The sequence below is a fragment of the Toxotes jaculatrix genome, chromosome 20, assembly GCF_017976425.1.
Source record: "Toxotes jaculatrix isolate fToxJac2 chromosome 20, fToxJac2.pri, whole genome shotgun sequence".
Lineage (NCBI taxonomy): Eukaryota > Metazoa > Chordata > Actinopteri > Toxotidae > Toxotes > Toxotes jaculatrix.
The window spans coordinates 6078415-6099087 of NC_054413.1; the positions used below are offsets into that span (position 1 = coordinate 6078415).

General features: G+C 42.6%; 4 protein-coding genes across 7 annotated transcripts in view; 2 read left to right on the top strand and 2 right to left on the bottom strand.

Annotated features, from left to right (window-relative positions):
* Positions 1-139: 139 nt before the first annotated feature.
* On the top strand, positions 140-3807 carry enosf1 (enolase superfamily member 1). Of its 2 annotated transcripts, XM_041066211.1 has the most exons (15): positions 140-270; positions 390-492; positions 812-927; positions 1253-1339; positions 1439-1465; positions 1551-1623; positions 1737-1775; positions 1968-2050; positions 2143-2265; positions 2342-2476; positions 2555-2596; positions 2669-2798; positions 3128-3227; positions 3312-3393; positions 3510-3807. In XM_041066211.1, the coding sequence occupies exons 1-15, from the start codon at positions 190-192 to the stop codon at positions 3600-3602; spliced, it is 1314 nt and encodes a 437-aa protein (XP_040922145.1). In that variant the 5' UTR covers positions 140-189; the 3' UTR covers positions 3603-3807. The 2 variants fall into 2 exon arrangements, with proteins under 2 accessions (XP_040922145.1, XP_040922146.1); XM_041066212.1 differs by lacking the exon at positions 390-492 and having other exon boundaries at positions 153-270.
* Positions 3797-6357, bottom strand: tyms (thymidylate synthetase). Its single transcript, XM_041066213.1, has 7 exons — positions 6061-6357; positions 5348-5421; positions 5039-5213; positions 4848-4949; positions 4584-4759; positions 4415-4486; positions 3797-4331 (listed from the first exon to the last, which is right to left on the bottom strand). The coding sequence occupies exons 1-7, from the start codon at positions 6284-6286 to the stop codon at positions 4194-4196; spliced, it is 963 nt and encodes a 320-aa protein (XP_040922147.1). The 5' UTR covers positions 6287-6357; the 3' UTR covers positions 3797-4193.
* A 445-nt stretch (positions 6358-6802) lies between these two features.
* Positions 6803-9776, bottom strand: LOC121200804 (clusterin-like protein 1). Its single transcript, XM_041066308.1, has 7 exons — positions 9680-9776; positions 9429-9577; positions 8786-8956; positions 8208-8664; positions 7969-8097; positions 7484-7698; positions 6803-7012 (listed from the first exon to the last, which is right to left on the bottom strand). Exons 1-7 carry the CDS (start codon positions 9774-9776, stop codon positions 6803-6805), a joined length of 1428 nt encoding a protein of 475 aa, XP_040922242.1.
* Positions 9777-12799: 3023 nt separating this feature from the next.
* Positions 12800-20673, top strand: part of LOC121200617 (collectin-12-like) — a 30162-nt gene continuing 22288 nt past the window's right edge. Inside the window, exons 1-3 of one of the 3 annotated variants that reach the window (XM_041066009.1) lie at positions 12800-12888; positions 13741-13868; positions 14960-15010. In XM_041066009.1, coding sequence (XP_040921943.1) covers positions 13862-13868; positions 14960-15010 — 58 coding nt within the window. In that variant the 5' untranslated portion in view covers positions 12800-12888; positions 13741-13861. Of the gene's footprint in view, positions 12889-13542; positions 13869-14959; positions 15011-20673 lie in introns of all 3 variants that reach the window. The other 2 variants (XM_041066011.1, XM_041066008.1) reach the window with 2 other exon arrangements.

Consider the following 20673-nt stretch of genomic DNA (forward strand, 5'->3'; position numbering starts at 1 on the left):
ATTTTACACCTTCTTTTCTCGTTAGACACGAGCTATTTGGATTTGTCTCTTTAAGTGTCACCTGCAGGGCAATGTTTAAACCAATGGCAGGACGAGGTGGGTGGGATCGACCTGTTAAAGGTCACTTCAGAGGAAACCACCCGGAACAGAACCTGAATCACAAGACTCGTGAAAAATCTCGGTGCCACAATGTTGCACAGAATTATGAATCTGACTGTGAGGGATGTGAGATTCCCGACGTCTTTGGAGCAGCACGGCTCAGATGCGATGGTAAGCAAGTTTCTGCAGCTGGATCTGTTCTGCGGAAACTCTACTCACTGTGCTCAAACTTAGAACTCTGAGTGAACTGACTCCCGAGTTCCTCTTCACTGTAACTTTCCACACTGCAGCACACAGACCCGGACTACTCAGCCGCATATGTGGTCCTGGACACGGACCGCGGGCTCAAAGGCTTCGGCCTCACGTTTACTTTAGGAAAAGGCACCGAGATCGGTAAGATTCATGCACATTCCGAAACATGAAGCTTCACAGCAGGACCACCGCGGATTTTGGTCTCAGGGTTGCTGCTGCGTTCAAGTGCTCCCGAATTTCGACTTCTTGCGAAAATTCCATTATAGCTGTATTTGTGCAGTTATTGTTCTACATAAATAACTCATAGCTCAATAACACAAAACACAAACATAAAAACCTGTGATGCAAGTGTCAGAAAAGTTGTCATTAGTCAATAAGCTGACACTTATTTTCTTGTTTGCCAGTTTGCTGCCATCTTTTGGTAATGTTCGTTAATGTTTGCCTGATTTTAACCACGCAGTGGTGTGTGCTGTGGAGGCCCTGGCGGGACTGGTTGTTGGGAAATCCTTGCAGGAGATTGTGAGCGACTTCCGTGGGTTTTATCGCCTCCTGACCAGTGATAGCCAGATGAGATGGGTAAGAGCATGCGCACAAACATGGGTGATACTGAACGTGATGTGTTCACCAGATGAGATTTTTTTTTTTTCCCTGCATCCTTCTTTTACAACACGGAGAGAGTGATTTACCTCCTCTTATCTTGTCATGGATTCCTTTAACCATCTGGCTTCTGTCTCCTCACCCAGAACACCATTATACTGACCTATATAAAAAAAAGAGCCACATAAATTCTGTTTGGTACCATCATAGCTTATTGCTTCTAGGTCTACTACTGAAATGTTTGATGTTTGTTTTGTCAGTGTCAAGGGTGGCTTTTTAAAATCGTTTGTCTTTTCTGAAACAGTTAGGACCAGAGAAAGGAGTGATCCACCTGGCCACCGCTGCAGTTCTGAACGCAGTGTGGGACCTGTGGGCGAGGACGGAGGGGAAGGTGGGGCCATTAGATGAGCCAGTACATGGAAAACGGTATTTCTCCTTCACAAGTGTGACTCCACATGACTCACAGCATGTTGTCATCATTTTCCTGCAGCCGCTGTGGAAGCTGCTTGTTGACATGGTGAGTCACAGGAAATTTAGATCGAAGATTCGTGTCCGGGATGTGATCACAAGGGAAATATCATGCTGTATCTGTGTCAGTTCAGCGTCCCGAGCAGATTGTCTCGTGCATTGACTTCAGATACATCACTGATGTGCTTACAGAGAAGGAGGCTCTAGGTGAGACCTTTTTATGGTGCACAGACTGTATCCAGTACAGTTCAAAATCCCTGATTTCTATGTGCAGTGTAGTCAAAGCAACTGACTCTTTCTGCTTCTCTTTTCCAATTCAGACATACTTGTGAATGCGCAGGAGGGCAAACGGCAGAGAGGTGAGCACGCTAAGAAAGAGTCATTAATTACATGGCTGAATGGGATTTTGTTGAACAAAATTGCCTCTTTAGAAACTAACAGGAGTGTTATTAGTCAGTATAATAGGCCCCTACACTCCATGATTGCTCTATTAAAACATACTTCTCCTCAAGTATTTATTACCTGTGTGGACTGCTTCTTTCACCTGCCAGAGGATCAGATGCTGAAAGAGGGTTATCCAGCATACACCACCTCCTGTGCTTGGCTTGGATACTCAGACCAGCAGCTCAAACAGGTCTCTGCACTTTAAAAATAATGCATGACGTTATCTCTAGTTCAACAAATGTTTTTTTTTTTTTTTGTGACTGTGCTGTGTTTTTCCTGAAGCTCTGCACAGATGCACTTAAAAACGGCTGGACCAAGTTTAAGGTGAAAGTCGGCTCTGATCTCGAGGATGACATTCGCAGGTGTCGACTCATCAGGCAGATGATTGGACCAAATAACACGCTGGTAAGTTTGTTTTCTTTGCTCTGACCGTTGTATTTATTTTAGGAAATGACAGCGTGGTAAAGTGTTTTTGTGTTAGATGATTGATGCCAACCAGAGATGGGACGTAGCCGAGGCCATCAGCTGGGTGTCCAGCCTCTCTGAGTTCAAGCCTCTTTGGATCGAGGAGCCCACGTCTCCAGATGACATCCTGGGCCACGCTGCTATCTCCAAGGTAAGAAAGAAGTTATCCAAATCAGTAATCCACCCATGGCTGAAAACTGATAAAAGATATTCGACTTTGTTGTTGCAGGCTTTGGCTCCACTTGGGATTGGAGTGGCAACAGGGGAGCAGGTGAGAACTCAGGTTCGTCCTAGGATACATACACTAACTGATGAAACGTCTAATTCACTTTTTCATTTCCAGTGTCATAACAGGGTGATGTTTAAGCAGTTCCTCCAGGCCTCCGCACTGCAGTTTGTCCAAATAGACAGCTGTCGGCTGGGCAGCGTCAATGAAAACCTCGCTGTGCTTCTCATGGCCCATAAGTTCCAGGGTAGGAGGTCAAACGTGACAACAGTCACAGAGTTATATATTCTCTGTTCTGAAAACCTCCAGTAAACTGTGGTAACATTTCCTATTTTCAGGACCAGTTGCTTCCCTGGAAATGTTGCATGTGGAAAATGGATAAATGGTTAAATGTGCTAATACCAAAGAAATAGATCGACTAAAGAGCTGAAAATTAAAACAACCTAAAAATCAACCTCAGCTATTAGTAATTCCAAGTATTCAGTGATATTTTTTGACATTTCAGTATTATCATATCCAAACTGTGCTACTTATGTCAACAAGGTTACAACACACATGCTATTTCTTTCTCCTTAGTGCCCGTTTGTCCTCATGCTGGAGGAGTCGGTCTCTGTGAGCTCGTCCAGCATCTGATTCTGTTTGACTACATCTGTGTGTCTGCGAGTCTCAGCGACCGGTAAGAGCGGGATGTGTTTTTGTTTCGAGCTGTCGATCGTGTCTGATTCGCACATTTTAATCAGCATCGCAACTTTATCTCCAGGATGTGTGAATATGTGGAGCACCTCCACGAACACTTCACCTGCCCCGTGGTGATTCGAGACGCCCACTACATGCCCCCAAAGGTACGACAGAGGTGCAAACTGTAAATCACAAAACACAAAGTTTAATTTGTGCATTACTCTAAAACCAGACTTTTCTATTTTACACTATTCACACTTATTGCTGTGACTGCTCTCAGGATCCGGGCTATTCCTGTGAGATGCTGGAGTCATCAGTGCAGAGACACCAGTATCCTGAAGGAGACACATGGAAGCTGCACAGGAAAAAATGAGGAGTTTATCTTGAACATGTCACCGAAGGTTCTGCAAGACGTATAATTAGACTGGTTTGAGTTACATTAACAAAACTCAGCCAGCTGTGATTTTTTTTTTAAATTACATAATTTCAATTTTACACTTAGAGTGAACGGTTTAATTGCTACTAGTTTCGTGATGCATGTCAATGACACGTCCGTGCAACAAAAGCTGACACCAAATGTAACTTTTTATTTACAGAAATAGATTAATCATATTTAAAATAAGCAAAATTAAACACATTTCAGAGGATTTCAGTACATTAGCAGTTCAGCTACAGAAAATCCAAGTGTAGATTTTTTTTTTACGCTGGAGATAAAACAACTTTTGCAGGAACTTAACATGGTTTAAAGGTTTAGTTCACCAAAAATCACAAAAGAAAATTACCCACTTACATCTTTTTTTATGATTTAGATAAACTTTTAAAACATATGTATGATCTTGGTAATAAACATGAAAGTGAAGCAGTCATACTATAAATAAAGAACAATGTGATAACTGACTTTCTAAGACACTTTTCCCTCCAACATGCACCAGATTCATCCCTAATTGTCTTCAGACTGGGACTGTTACACAGCCATCTGCATCTTGATGGTGGGATGGGGGTTGTAGTCACAAATCTCAAAGTCCTCTGCACGGAAATCATTGATACTCTCCACTTTTCTCAGGATCTTCAGCTTGGGGAAGGGGCGGATCTCTCTCTGGAGCTGCAAGTTTAGACAGGTGAACTTGTGTAAGTTTAAAATCCAGTAAAGACCAGAGAGATTAAAAAGTGTTTTAACTAACCCACCTGCACTTTGAGAGGTTCAATGTGGTTGACGTAGATGTGAGCGTCTCCCAGCGTGTGAACAAAGTCCCCAGGCTGAAGGGACAGAGTTAAAAACACGACAGCTGAGGTAACAGAGTACACAGCAGGTGATCTAATAATTAGAGGTTTGACATGTGCACACTGCTCTTACCTTGAGTCCTGTAATATGGGCGATCATGTAGGTAAGCAGCGCGTAGCTGGCGATATTGAATGGCACCCCCAGACCCATGTCACCTGAGCGCTGGTACAGCTGACACGACAGTTCGCCGTCACACACGTAGAACTGGCAGAGGGCGTGGCAGGGGGGCAGAGCCATGAGGGGCAGATCTGCAAAAGCAGGAGCAGGAAGAGATTTAAATTTTATGAGATTTAAGAGAGCTCTACACCTCTAGTTAACTTTTGGTATCTACCGGACCTTTGGCGTTCCAAGCGCACATGATGATCCTCCTGTCCTCTGGATTTTTTTTGATGGTGTCAATGACTTTCTGCAGCTGGTCAACACCTTGTCCTGTGTAATCTGTTGAAGGAAGGAATCAGTCAGAAGAAAGACCAGTGCATAATTCTTAATACACACTTTCAGACAGAAAAGGACCAAACACACTGTACCTGCATGCATGTTTGTGTATTCTGCACCAAAGTGCCTCCACTGGAAACCGTACACAGGTCCCAGGTCTCCCTCCTCTCTGTTTGTGAACCCAAGGTTGTCCAGGAACTCCCGGGAGCCGTTGGCATCCCAAATCCTCACCCCTTTCTCCGAGAGCTCCTTGGCATTTGTTGATCCCTATGACACGTTGGAAAATAGCAGCGCTTCAGTGTGTTTTGACACAAAACCTCAAAGAGACATGTGAACTTAAAGGATTAGTTCACCTAAATTGCAAAAATTTCAACACCTGAATCTTTTCTTATCATCCTGACCTTAATAAACCACAGCAACTCTTCAAGGATCCCTTTCCAGAACACTCTCTTGGTTGTCAGCAAGGGAAACTGGTCTACAAAAAAAAAAAAAGAAAAAAAAAAAAAAAAGCAGGTTAATTGACATTACTGACCAGGTAATCATTCACTGCAAGTTGTTTTCAGTTGCACATTTTATAGATAACTTAAATGTGATTATTAAAAATTTGTAACCAAAATATGCACTTTAAATTTCACAGCTGGAAACCGAGCTTCCTAAACTCGCTGCCCTCTGGTGGACAAACTATGTAATGGTGACACTGTTTCTAAATGGCCACACACACGGCTTTGGTCTCTCTGCACTGCAGTTCCTTGTTCCTCATGGGCCCAACCTACATACAGAACATGACGAAGGATCATGTAAGTCCTGTACCTTTTCAGCTCATGTTATATTCATTGCAAATGGAAAACTGTGCACTTTTATAATTGTTACTGAATTTTACTAGTTACTTCTGCAGATTTTTTCCAAACAAAACATTATCCAAAAAACCTGTGCATTGTTGGAGATCAGACAATATGTACACTATGTATAAAACCATTAAAATGACCTCAACCTTAACGATTATTGCAAGAATAATTTTTTACTTTTTTACTTTTATTTTGAAGTATTGTTGCTCTTTTACTTCAGCAGAGGATCTGAAACGAGTAAACACAGATTAAAATCCAAACTAACTGACCTCGCAGACTGTATCTGGCCTGAGCACCGAACACAGAGACCACTCCGGTCCCGGTTCGGTCTCCCTTCCTGCGGCCGTGCTGCAGGATGTACTCGATCTGATCCAGATACCCGCGTTCATCGCAGAAAACACCGAACGTCTTTTTCTCCGCAGCCGGACTCGCCTCTGTCTTACAGCCGCCCTCCGTGTGCAGCTCCTCGGTGTGTAGCTCTGAAGTGGCGGGCATTTTGAGGACGGTTTCAGCGCAGAACCAGACTCTGAGGTGTTTGGTGTTTTGTTGAGTGTCAGGATGAAAATTTTCCCGGGTGATTTGGACGCGCCGATACGTCACGAAGGATGAACAACCAATAGGTCGCAGTTTGACGAGATCTCGCGAGAGGATCGAAAAGCGCGACGTGAGAAAAAAAGAACAATAGAAAACTGGCTCAAGCAAAGTAAACACAGTTTATTGCAGAAATATTTAAACACTAAGAATTAACTTATACAAATAAAAAGAATATAAGCTGTGCATGTAAAGGTTGAGAGGTCTAATAAAGAGGATTTTCAAGTTTTATAAATATATCAGCTTAAATGTTCAAGAAAGCTGGTACAAGACTCTTCATTCAGCATCTGAAGAAACTCTGTGGATGCAGGAATCACAGTCTTACTCCATGCCTGTGTAGAAAAGAACCATAAAACCATATTTAAAGAAAACAAATATTCATTTTGCTCTGCCAGTTGATGCTTGGAGCCAAATGATTTACTAAACCACAACACTGCCTGGATCAGTACCTCTCATCTGCCGTTTGTGTAGTGTCAGAGCCTCCTGAGCTACATACTGGATGAAAGCAGGATCATCCACCTCCAGGTCTGCTGGGACCAGTACAGATAATGGGCCAGAGTCCAGTATGGTTACAACCACACTGCTGTCTGGTTTAGTTCTGATATTCTTCATCTGTGGCTGTGGAGTCACCTGAAAAGCGAGATAATGTGCAACACATTGCACTGTATTACAATTTTATCAGCATAACATTAGCTTAGATTATTTTAAATCAACTTCCAAAGACTAATAAACTAAAAACAATTTCTTGCTACTACAAATAATCATATACATTTTATGCCATGTAGAGCCAGGTACATTTTGAGGAGAGGGTTTTTTTTTTTTTTTTCATAGTTATTTTTACATTTTGTTTTATGGATTGAGCCTGTTATCTATGACAGAATTCAAATAACAGGATTATTCAGAATGCTCTTTGGCAAAGATCAAATTCTGTAAAAAAAAAAAAAAAGGAGATTCAAATGTAGCAGGTAGGATCAGCAGTAATCCTTGTTGCTTTATCAGCCAAAGACAATTATTAAAATGCATTTGGCGCTTTGCAACCCTGACAAACAACCTCCAAAATTACAAAATTGTCTGACAAATCCAGCATTTCTACAGACATACCCCGATCACGCTGAAGATGTTGTGTGGGCCGGCTGTGCTGTTGGAGAGCTGGCTGACCCAGCCGTACTTGTCATCCATGCTGCCGAGCCATCTCTGTGTGTCCGCCGTGTGTCTCTGAACCAGCTGCAGCCTGTCGTCGTACTGCTGACGGGAGGCGTTGAGCAGCATGTACATCTCCTCCATCTCAGAGTGCAACTGCTGGACACTGGGACACTCTTTAAGAGCACATACAGAGAGGTGAGTATAAATCCAGGTGTGGGTGTGGTGAAGGACTGAAAAACTGTGCAGCTACATCAATTCTTTTCTTTTTCATTCATTTTTTTCTTGGTTAAGAGTTAATTGAATACTCTTAATAATAATAATAATCAACCAAATAATCATCAGCAGATCAAAATATTAATGCGCTGGAGAATGTTTTGCTCATGATGCCTGTTATTCCCTTTGTGAAACATAGCTTCAGATATTCCAAATGCTCATCAATTTACCTTTTAATAGATAATCCTCGCATGTCTCACACAAGTCTTGGAGCTGCCAGCACTCTGATGCTTGTCTGCGGAGTCGTCTGCACATGTATCTGCTCTGGGATTGTCCCAAAGCGGCGAGTGATCCTGTATCTTTGCAGATATACATATGACAGCAGATGTTACTAAGGCTACCATTATTTTATAAGGGAGTGAATAAAGTATAAAATAAATGCACATGTAGTGCTACAAATAACAAACACCTCTGCTTGATTGCTGAAAATACTCCTCAGCTTCTTGTATCTCCTCAAACACATCAGCCACTGTGGAGCTGAATTCTTCCAGCACATTCCTTCCAAAGTCATACACCGAATCAAGGATGTGGTCCAGATCCGTGGTCCTGGAGAAGCCTGCAGTCGAGCCACCCTGGACGCCTGACAGAGGGCTAGGTTTAAGCTCTGTGGTGAAGGCCACAAGAAAGGAGTGACCGAACACCTGTTGCATCTTCTTGACCAGAATGACGCTTTGGTTGTACAGGAGGCTGATGTTTGACAGCAGCTGGTTGAACGACGCTTCTGCCAGCAGTAGCTCCTGATCGGCGTTTCCCTCTTCGACCTCATTCTGAGGCGAGCTGGTCCGACCTACTTTCTCCTGGTTTTGATTGGAAACATGCTCAGTAGCTTCCAACTGGGCGGCCATTTTCCTGAAAAACTCCTCCACCTGCAGAAAGAGATTCATAGAAGGACCAACATGTTTGCGGCCTCTTACAAACCAGTCCTGCTCTACTCTTACACTCTTGGAGGTCTCAGACAGTTATAAATGGAATATGCTGAGAACAAACCTTGAATGAAAAAGAAGCAAAGCCACGCCGACATGTGGAGGTATAGAAGGCCTTACAAGTATCTTCAAGACAAGGTCGACACTCCTCAAAGGACGATTTGGTTAAATCTTGACATTGTAGTTCGGCCTCCTCGAGTTTCTGCTCCGTTTCCCGGGCCAGCTGCATCGCCCCCTGAAGGAAACCCAAAACAGAAAATTCTGTCACAGATTCATCGCCTCTTAATAAGCCAGAGTGGATAAGATGCGGTTTGGGGGTTGTTATCCTGAAATTACTTCGAAAACAGATTAATCTACAGACAGCTCATTTATCCTGACTGTAGTAAAACTACACCCTGGGCTCCTTAAACCAGCCCTACTCCCACATTCATTATTCACTGTCTGCTTTGAGGTTTCTCCATGAGGCTTTGTGCGGCTTTGCCTTTATGAGGCAGAAAATGTGTGGTGGGTTTCAGGACAGCTCACAAAGACTGGTATGTAACTGTTCAATTACAACAGTCATGTTCTGAGAAACGTTACTGCACTAAAACACAGACCGACCTCATGGTATTTCGGTTGTGGGTTTCTGACATCAGGAGTGATTACTGCAAATGTAATAAGTTTGCAGAGGCTGGGCGTTTAATGGCAAACACAGAAACACAACTGACCTTCTTCTTGTCACTGCTGTGTCTCAGGGCATCCATCAGGTGTCTGTGCTTCTCCTCCTTTTTCTCCATCATTTCCTTCACCTGCTTCACCCCGAGTAAAGCCCGCTTTATTTCCTCATCAACATACTTCTCTCCTGCTGAAGACAGCTCTACACACACACCGGAGAAACATGATGTAGTTAAGTTCTGTTTCGCTTATCGCTTAAAACAGTAAGAGGAAAAAAAAACTTAAAAATCAATGAAGGGCTCACTTTTCAGCGTGTCTTCGCTTAGCGGAGAAGAGTCAGCAGCACACAGCACGACCTCAGAGAGTGTGATGCACAGAATTTGAACGAGCAGGCCCCTCATCCTGTCTTCAGCTCTGTGGAAAGTGCAGAACTTTCTCATTATTCTGCTGTGGGGCATCATACAGCACCACATAGAGACATTCTTTGAATTTATAAATCATTTATAAATCAAAAAAAAAAATGCTCATGCTGAACTTTTCACAAGGGGGCGCCATTTCTCAAGGATTTTAAGTTAGATGCCCTTTATGATTCAGTGTCAAACCAAATAAACATGATCACCAAAGGAATTGCCCATTAACTAAAGCAACTACAGTCAACTAATTCATCTAGGGTTAAAGCATCACATTACATAACAAGGATAGTTACTATAATACAAGCTAAATATTTGTTATAAGTCAACAAGATTATTGTTCCGTGCACTGCCCATAATAAATCATGTCATACTGAAACTTTCATTGAAAACACAGGCCATCACTAATATATCCCATCTTACATGTCTCCCAAAACCAGTCTTCCTCTAAAATTATAATTGTACTTGATGTTGATCTGTGAAGACGCACCTTCTTAAAAAAAAAAAAAAAAAAAAAAAAACGTACTCTAAAACACTTGATTGTGATGATCCCATATGCAAAGCAGAAAGCAATAAAACAGGCATTTACCTCGAGAACTATGAAACCATCAACTTCCAGAAAACAGGAGCAGCAGTTGGAGAGAGGAGTGAGAGAGAGTTGTCTGCTTCCTTGAAGGATTGTTCTATTTTTATGGATCTGCTCAGCAGCACAGATCCTATTAGTGTGTTTGCATTATTGGTTATTAAGCCTTACGCGCACAGCATAGTGACAAAGCAGCTTAAGACGGACTTTAATGCACGGTAAATATAACGTGCTCATTTGTTTGCATGTCTCTCTCACTTGTCTCCAACATACTGCAGAGCCCTCCTCAGGTAAAACTTTCTGCTCTAATCTCCATCATACCGACGGTAAGCCTGGGCCTCCAGCAGAGACCTGGCACACAGCAGCATGGTCTCAGTCATGGGCTGAGCTCTGCATCGGAGGCCTCAGCAAGAGCAGGAGGGCTGCATGTACATGTGCATGCTGTGCACAAACATAATAACCTTAAAGAGGAGAATTGTTTGTCTTGAAGTTTTATCTTTATCTATAACTAAGATCATGTATATTTTCACCGGTGGCACACTCTTGAAGTTTGCTTTAGTTGTGCAAGTCTGAACACATTTTTGTAAATGATGGAAGTGCAGGCTAATGTGAAAAGTTAAAATGATCACACAGTGGTTAGGGTTGGTTGAAACATTGATCTCTGACGTCTGAGTTTAATACCCTGCGTCAAAAGCACAAACCTTACTAATACATTAGGAAAATACATTTCAAGAGTCATGTCAGACTTTCCTGCAAGTTCTTTGCAAACATAATCTAAAACATCCTTCATGCTAACGTTTTGCTTTTTTTTGCTTCTTGTCTTTCTAGCCTCTACCACCAGCGACTCTCTCAAGCTGCATACAACGTGATCTGAGTTGCCATTGTTCTTATCGTGATATCTAAACATGGCAACAGCATGGTAAATGTGGAATTCCTGTGTGCTTTCTCAGTCTTCTGTTAATCTGAGCCCACTGCTGAAAGCCTTGACCCAGCAAATGAGGTCCCAACCTCTGAATGAGGACCAGCAGGAGCCTGGCTGTAAGATACCTGACCCTCAGCTGCTTTTTATCAGCTCGCCACGATCCCTATCTGAGCCCTAATACCAGCCTGCTGCTCCAATTATAGCCGACAGTAAAATAACAGTTTTGAAGCCTTTAGGAAAACAAGTAATTAGTCGCTCTGTCATCTCAGGCTGCTCTGGAATCTAATATGTGGTGAATTGGGTCAATCTTGAGCTATTAGCACAGAGCCTGAGTTTGGAGGCTCTGTTACCCAAAGAATGAAGAAAAATAGATCTGAGCTTGATGTCTTTATTGTGTTTTTTCTAAAGCTCAGAGGATTTCAGAGCTCAGACAGTTGGTGTTATCTGTATCTCTTCCTGTAAATCAATTGATTTGGACTGAGCGAGTGTAAAAAGATTAACATCAGGGCCATATCATGTAACCCGGTGACACTAACCTGTACTGTGAAGACATGACAGTGGGTCTGTCTAATTTCTTTGATGTTGCTCATTAGTCTGGGAGGATGCAGCTGTTTTGTGCCTTTGATCAGTGATCTGCATCTGCAGGCCAGAGAGATTATGGACACAGGAACTGTTGGAATTATCACTGCACCTGGAGGAGTTAAAGGGAAACGGCCGCTGGTGAACCTTAATTCGTCTAATTTTGATTTATCACAGCAAACCAACCCATTTTGTTTCTTTTATTCTCTTTATCTCACAGAAAATGGTCAATCCTAACTTAAAACCCCAATTTACAACTTTATATTCTTACAAAGAAATGACAAATGTATGCCAGTGAAGTACATTCATACACACAAAGTTTTCCCTTTTCCTGAATCAGGTGTTGTGTTTCTTTATTTTAGTCATGCAACATGACTCGTTTCATTATAGAGATGATTTTTTGCTATCACTTTAAAGTTGTTTATACAAGACAAGGTTTAAATAGGCTAATCTTACTACCTTGGCAGATTTTCTTCTCTTGTTTTATGGAAATTAGACAATTTTTGCCAAAGTATTACAATAATGTAAGATTATTGTAATAAATCACACGAGAAAATAGTCCAAACCACATGATTAACCTATTACTGAGTACCTCAGGGAGGCCAAAGTGCCCTAAAGGAATATCACATGAATATGAAAGTGATTTTTCATCCATGAAGGAAATGAGATGTGAATATGTAAAAACACAGGATCTGCACAGAAACGTCGCAATGTCGGTGTCGCTCGCTCCACCTCCACCACCACCTCCCCGAACCTTTGAAATTATCTTTAATGAGTCCCAGCTTTTCACCCGGGGACGCGATTGCCATCAACCCCCAGTAACTTAATCTCATCTCCGGCTGGATTACTGCAGCTCCTCACGACGTCCCGGGCTCTGCGGTGTTGAAAGCAGCCCGGCACCTCCTCTCTCTCTCTCTTTCTCTCTCTGTAGGAGGAGGCACAGCAGGAGCGGACAGGACGGTCACCGGCGTGACTTTCGAAAACCGAGCGGGACACACTGGTTGAGGTCCGGGAGACTGGTGAGTGCATCAAGCTGCCCTTAAAAATCTAGGGTGAAAGTTGCTAGAGAAGCAGAAAGGAAGCCGCCTCAGCCGTCAAAATAAAAGCTTTAGGCTTTGTGCCAGGAGCGGAAAAATGATCTTACTGATGGGGCTGAACATCAGCAGAGGGAGGCACAGCACCCCCAATGAAGTTAGAAAATTATAGCAAAGTCAATATGACAAACAGCTCATCCATGTTATGGGCAGAGGTGGAATGTATCTAAGTACATTTACTTTTAAGTAGTGTGCCGAAGTACAAATTTTAGACACATCTAATGAGCAAATATTGTTCTTTTTACAGCTCATACATAACCGCTTTATGGCTCTGTTTAGCTGCTGTGCTGTTAAAAAACAACTTTAATGTCAGTTTATTCCATCTGGTGATGTTAATGAAGTAACAGATGCTGTTTAATGCATTAATAAATGCTTAAGTGGTCATATTGTATAGATGTTTCACAAACTGGCACCCGAAAAGCTGTTTTTCAAAAAGACAGAGACTATTTCCACAGAACAGCGACTCTTTGTAGAATACACTTCATTTGTTCCTTTTCGATATTATGCAACAAAAGGATTTAATTCTGAAAGCAACACCGGAAGTGCAGTTTGTCATTCTGTGTAACTTAACCCTGGCAGTGACAGACAGCTCTCAGATCAGCTCTCCTTCCCTGAGCGCTGCCGGACGAGGCTGCGGGAACATCACATCGCTTCTGCAGAAACTCCCCCTGAGCCACAGCGAGCAGCAGCAGCACGGAGACGATGGGATTTTAAGCCGAACACTCAACATGAAGACACACTTGTAGTTGTATTATTATTTTTTTTCTCTTTTATTAGTGTGTGTGCGTGTGTCGTTCTCCGCCGGACAAGTTTACACCTTTGCACTGGATGCTGAGATGCGCAGGAAGTGACAGGGGTCCTCATCTCTTCTACAGTTCTCAACTAGTTACAAAACGCCATGAAAGGTACGTAGCCTGCGTGTAACTGATAGTTATAAGTGCATGTTATTATTATTATTTAAAAGTCATGTGTGCAGACTCGATTCAGGCTGTGCGTATTGCTTTGTGGTGCGCGATTCACATCTGGATGACATTACGGTACTGCGGTGAAGAAGTTGTGAAATAGTTCAGAGGTTTTTTTTCTTTCTTCCCACCACTTAGTTGCATCCCATTGAAAGAAATAAAAGCCCAAACCTTGTTTGCACAATTAGGCTGCGTATCCGGTGAACTCCCACTGTAAGTACATGAAACCCTGTGAGCCTGTGGTATCTAAGAAAGGACAGAGGTTCAGATGCAGTTTACAATAAAAAAAAAAAAAAAAAAAAAACTTCATCGTGGCATGGGAAAGATCTTGATGATGACCAGCGAACACCACCTGTAGTGCATGTGGTTTTCAGAGTTTTCTTATACTAATTGGTGTATTTGTGCTTACACTCCAACAAGTAGTCAGTAAAACAACAACAATAACTCAATAACTATAATGTTTTAATCATTTTACTGAAGGAACCTGGGGTGGAATTACACTCAGGCAGCTCTGATTCACTTGGCATCAGTGGCTCTTCATCTTGTCTAACCCCCTCTGACCGCCCACCGACAAACGCACACTCAGCTCAACCCTCCCTGTCTCCATTGCCCCCCCCCCCTCGCTCCCATCTGTTTACCATTACCGGTGATGTTCTCTGTGCTCTGCTCCAGTCTTCAGTGTAGTGTAGCAGAGTGTAATTAGGGTTTACTATCAACAACCCAGAGAAACCGCAGCCTGTGGCTTTTACAGTTCTCTGGACCTCCTATCTACACACACACAGACACACACACACACACACCAGAGATGATACTCCACTATCTCCAGCCTCGTTAGCTGCCTCCAATCTCCTAAACAAAAATCAGTGTATTCGATGGTAACATTCTGAATTCTTGGCTCTGTGCTTCTGCCCCTGTACTGTTTCTTTGTGATTTATTTAGTTTGTGGAGTCCTACCGACTGCTTTAAACACACTGTACCCCCAGTAGCGTGCGTCTGACCCATTTCTGTCATATGTTTCTGATTATGTCACACAGACGACTTTGCAGACGAGGAGGAAGTACAGTCTTTTGGATACAAGAGGTTCGGTGAGTGAAACGATTTTTTTTCCCCCCTCTTTTTTTCTGACAGTGGAACAGAGAGAAAGGTCAGCTCACTTGGAGCTCAGATAATAAAACTTTTATTGTGTTGAAAATTAAATGTTGTGAATTAAAGGTGTGTGGGCCTGACTCTTTTCTGTTGTCACCTAGAATTACCTCTATATTTATGGGGATATCAGGTCTAATTTAAACCTCTGGGTAACACATGGAACTTATTTGTCATATCAGAACAGACAGCAGGCTGCCTGAGCCTCATCTGCCCTGATATTTGGCTCGGTCACTAATGGTTTTGCGCCTTTTGGGTCGAACATAAGTGTGGCTGACAGCCTGTGAGGTCCAGCTCACCACAGGCCCAATGACTGCTGACAGAGCTCACCAGATCAAGAAGATTCACAAACTGTCTTTTAGCCGCTTAAACTGAGTCACTAAAACATGCTGACTCACACAAACATGCTGAGGACCCCCCAAACAATGTGGAGTTACTCAAACTCGAAATTGCACTCAACATGCTGCGTATCTGATTGTTGTGGTGCGACACATGCAGACAGAGTTCACATGCATGTGGTTTGTGTACTCATGCGTGTAGCTTGAAGCAGCCAGGGACTCGCTCTTATTTGTTCGAAGGCCATCTGGAGAAGTTTTCCCAGCTGACTTGTGCATTGGTAGTGAACCGAACAAGACCGAAACGATAAGGAGTAAAAAGCTTAAAGGTTCAGCTCACCCAAATGATAAAAAACAAACATACAGTGTTTTCTCACTTACCTCACGTGATATCTAGTCATGCGGGTAGGCCTGATTTTGTTTTCCCATGCCCACATTTCTGCCCCCATCTCAATATACTGGCAGGAATTAAACCTAGTTGTAGTCTCTTAACCACATAAAATACAACAGCAACATGTCTTGTCATGTCTAGAAAAAGTTCTCCAGTAACTCAGGATAATCTACAGACCCCACTGTCAACAAAACTTACTGGAGTTTTTGAAGTACTTCATGCCAGACTTTCTTCCTTTAAAGTGGAAAACCATGTCTTTTTATAATATGGTTGAACTGACCCTTTAACATTAGCATCGCTCCCTGATTTTTTTCTTTCCAGCTGTCCTCCCCTCCTTTCCCTTGCCTTTTCTGCTTGCAACATGCTTGCTTTATCTTTCATAAGTGCATTTTTCTACTCATTGTACTGTCTTTTTAATGATGCAGACATTTTTTTTTTTCTTGGATTCAAAGTCAGTTTGTTCTGCCGTTGCTTCTCATTAGTTTTGTCAGGCACCGTGTTTGCCATGTAGTGCATCATGCTTTTGGAAAAAACTAAAAAGGAAAAAAAGTGGAGGCGAAGGGCAAACGCTGTGTCATACACGCACTCAAACACATCATTATTATTCTCCTTGGAGGCAGAGCTCGTGCTCCATCTCTGTCCTGTTGATTCAACACTGATTTGGGATCAGGAGCCTCTGTGTCTCTGTGTTTAGGGTGTTGCTGCAGTATGACTCATTCACACACAGTTCTGCTGAGGTCCGTGAGAGTGGATGTTGGGCAGCGGACAACACTGTTTAACCCAGCACCAGCAGAGACGAATTCAAACTGTGTAAAAACACAATCTCTTTCATCCGAGTCACCCGAGTAGAGGCATCCTGTTTGTCTTTCTCTTTGAGCGTGTGCGAGTCCCCGCTCATGGATTAGATTAGAGAGCTGTGGGGAGGGGAGCCAAATCCTGCGCACTTTTAACTTTATTCAAATGAACTCTTGACATTCGGAGGAGTGGGAAGAGAGAGCTGTTGAACCCTGAGCTGAGTGTTGTTGGTCCTCGCAGGGACACGGCAGCTGTTTGCACGGGTCGGCTCCAAGGGTCCGCCTCACCCCCCTCCCGGGGCTTCATTGTGCAACAGAGCTGCATTCATGCAAACCATCCCGAACCCTCATTCTTCCACTATTAGCGCTGTAATCTCAGCACTCAGGGGGAAACAAACAGTTATTTCCTCCCTGAATATTTTGCTTTAATTCATTGTATTCTCCCAGGAGACAGATAGTGTTTGAATTGCTGTGACATGTCAAAGCTGTCACTGTTGTGCAAATCTGTGTCCAGTTTATAAAGTCACCTCTGAGCTTAAGAGAAGGATGACTTAACACAGAAACAGAGGACATTTAATCCTCCTGGTTTTACAACATGAACATGGGTAAGAAACTATGTACAAAGCACCGGTGGGCTTTTGTTTTTCTTAGTAGTTTTTTCCAGGGAGTCACTGTCTTCCACCAACGAAAATCATCTTACAGAGGCCTGAAACATGGAGACATACTCCACCACAGTGGCTATTTATCCATCTTTACGTTTTAGTTTAATTTATGTGATTGTTCAGGAGTAACGCAGTTGCAAGTTTGGACATCCAGTTTTAGCAAGTCAGCTTTTGAACAGCGTTGTGTGTGAGAATGAGGACTATAAAGCACTCTGTGTAAAAGCATTACATAAAACAACATAGAAGAAATCAAAAATGGAGAATTTGGTATTTTCTCAGACCGTCAGGTTTATCTGTTTCAAGATAGTTTGAAGACTCTGCAAGCTGACTTCTTGTATGAAATGACAAGAAGTCAATGGTTTCCAAGAAACACATGAATCTTAAAGCACATTACATACTGGGCTCCAGAATGGTAAAGTATGTGATTTGTAGTTAACTGGCTAAAATATATACAAGGTGTTTGTGCTGTGATTATTTTTTTCTATGGGTAATGCATTAGGAAAGATTAAAAATAAAACAGCTATGGGTGAAATCCCTGTTGGTCTCATCTTCCAAAAAAAGTTGTTTACAAAGCTGTTCTCCAATTCCTTTAATTCCAGGCTTAGATGCACTGATATCAGCTTTGTAAAACTCACTAATGTAGTTGTAATAAAAATCTGGCACAGTGTTCATTCAGTTTCCTCACTGACTTGGCTGCACTTCACCCTCTCCAGCAAACTCAGCTGTGCCTCCAGCCATTCTGTAAAGAGTAAGGTTTGCATTAAAAAGTACAATGTGTAATATCAACACACATGTACGAGTAACACATAGTGACCCTGTGTTGAAATAACTTTAAAAGTACCTTTGGGGGTGTTTCTGCATTTGCTGACATGCAAAGTAATGAGTCAGCTTTTTGAAGGTCAGAAAGAGCCCAATGGGAACACACACACACACAAACACACACACACACAGACACACTTTAAACAGAGTGAACTCTTTCTGATTCTGTATATTACACAAACGTCATCCAGAAGGCACGCATACATCACATATATATACACAAATACACACATAGACACACATTTTCCACTCACTTGTATACAAGTGGAAATGTGCACCACACACACACACACGCACACTAGTACAGGCACTGAGTGAATTCATATGGTAATCCCATCTCTCTCCCTGCCAACTTGAAGCCAGGCCGGAATTGCTTCCACAGTGCTCAAGGTTTAAACATATTTATTTTTCTGTTGGGGGGGGGTTGACATAAGAAGGCCATCGGAATAATAACAAAACCTACCTGAGCTTTGGCTGAACTCTTTCAGAGCTGGTATAATAATCGGTCACTGGCAGTCAGCAGCAGCCCTTGGCCCAGTTCAAACCATCACAAAACCCTTGTAACTATAAAGTTTGTGTCACATCTTTGTAAGAGAAAAAACAAATAAACAAAAACACATAGCTGGTGAGGGTAGTCGCGTGTACATCGACCAAACCTCAGTGAGATAGGTGCATATAAAGATCAGTAGATAACAGAGAGATATCCACACACTGAGACAGGTATAGTTCAAACAAGATGGTTTATTGGAACTAAACAGTTTGAGAATCTCAGGGAAGATGGAGGTTGTAAGAAGCCTCGTCCGAGAGGCCGACAGGCGCAGGAGAGTCTGAGACACAGGTGGACGGATGTCACGCATTGGCATTAAAGAACGATGTAATCATGTCAAAGTATGAATTTTTCACAATTCAGTGGTGTCACAGTTATAACTGACTCCACATTTTATATAAGCGGCTTTCACCACCATCCTGCACTGGCTCTTGTGTCGTGCATTGTTGGATGGTTATACTGTACGTTGGCCTCTGGAGGGGTTTTACTTGAGCATTTGCATGTTGGTCGGAGCCATTAATGAAACAAAGGAGACCTGAGTGCTCCATGCAGCAGGTCCTCTGGGATCTACACCGATGACTGGATGGGGGTCTTACTCCCTCTGCTGCTGTGTCTGCTGTTCCCACACATGTGGGTTTCGAGAGGTCGGGCTCAGGAGGTTTGTGGCCGGTGTGGAACCCAGAGTGTACTAATCTATTTCCTGCACTTGTTATGGTTTCTCCAGCAAGGCCTGGAACATTCCTGGAGCCGAGCACGGTGTCGGGGTGTCTGTGCCTGGAACCAGCTGTGTCAGCACAGCTACGGCCCGGTTCGGTCCGGTGGGTTTCTCTGGCAAAGAGCATTCCCCGGCATCACAAGCACATTTAGCTGTAGTCATAATGACACCTCACCCGCCACCTCATCCATCCTTGGTTAACATGGCTATGTTAACATTACTAGCCAGCGTTTGTTGGGCACTGACACATTTAATTTATACTGTCATGTGAGACTTTGCACTGTGTTTGTCAAAATGTCTGACGAGGATTTTTATGCACTTTGCTGTGGTTTTTTTGGCCTTTTTTTGCAGTGTTGTGTTGTGGTTTTCTCAAATTCTGCCTCTTGGTTCTTTCTTAAAAATTGCATGGCAGGTCTTGGTCACTTAATACTTTTGCAAAATGTACAAAGATTTCTTCCCTGTCTGCCATACCACTGTCAAAACATATCCCCTGGCCTTGAGACTTAACAGTTAGCATGCAAACATATTTATTATCTGTGTGGGCGTGCACATGTGTATTTAGCTTGTCTGTGCTTGTTCTTCTCTCTTTGCTGCTAATGTTTGCATTTTCTCTCACTGATTCTCTTTGTCAGTCTGTTTACATCTCTTATTCTTATTTACAGTCAGCTGAATTGCATTTTGTTGTTAAAGCTGCTACAGTCAATGTTTTTTTAATTTCAGTCTTCTTTTATTTAAGTTCTTGTGGACGCTCCAGACACACACACACACATACAGACATTCAGTGTAAACCTGACCCGAGCATGCAGCAGGTCAAACACCTGTTGTAGAGACCAGACAGAGATGGTGAAGCACTTACCGAAGTCACCTGCTAAAATGAGACAGACCGGCAGTAAAACAGGGTTTTTTCTTTGACTTTCAAGGGCTTGTCTGGTAAAAATCAGGAACTCAAATTTGGCTTGTGTTTAAAGACTAACTTTGATATCACAGGGGTCTTATTTTTAACTTGTAATCTTTATGGGGAAATCATTTTAAATCTCCTGCTGTGTAGACATTAATATCTAACACAGGGTTTTCCCTTGCATGTTACATACATAGAGTGGAGGCATACTGGTGCAATTGGGCACTATATTTTAACAAAAACGCAATGCTATTTCAGTGGGAGAAATTCCTTTTCAAGCATTTTAAAGCACATAGCACACACCTGTTGCTCGTTCACTAATTGTGCTCATTCAATATAAAGAGACGTGTGTGCTGTTGCTCTGTTTGGCTTTGAGTTAGAGAGTAAAAATGTCTTTTGCTCTTCTTGCACTTTAGCACTTTTTGAGCAACAATTAAAAAGTTT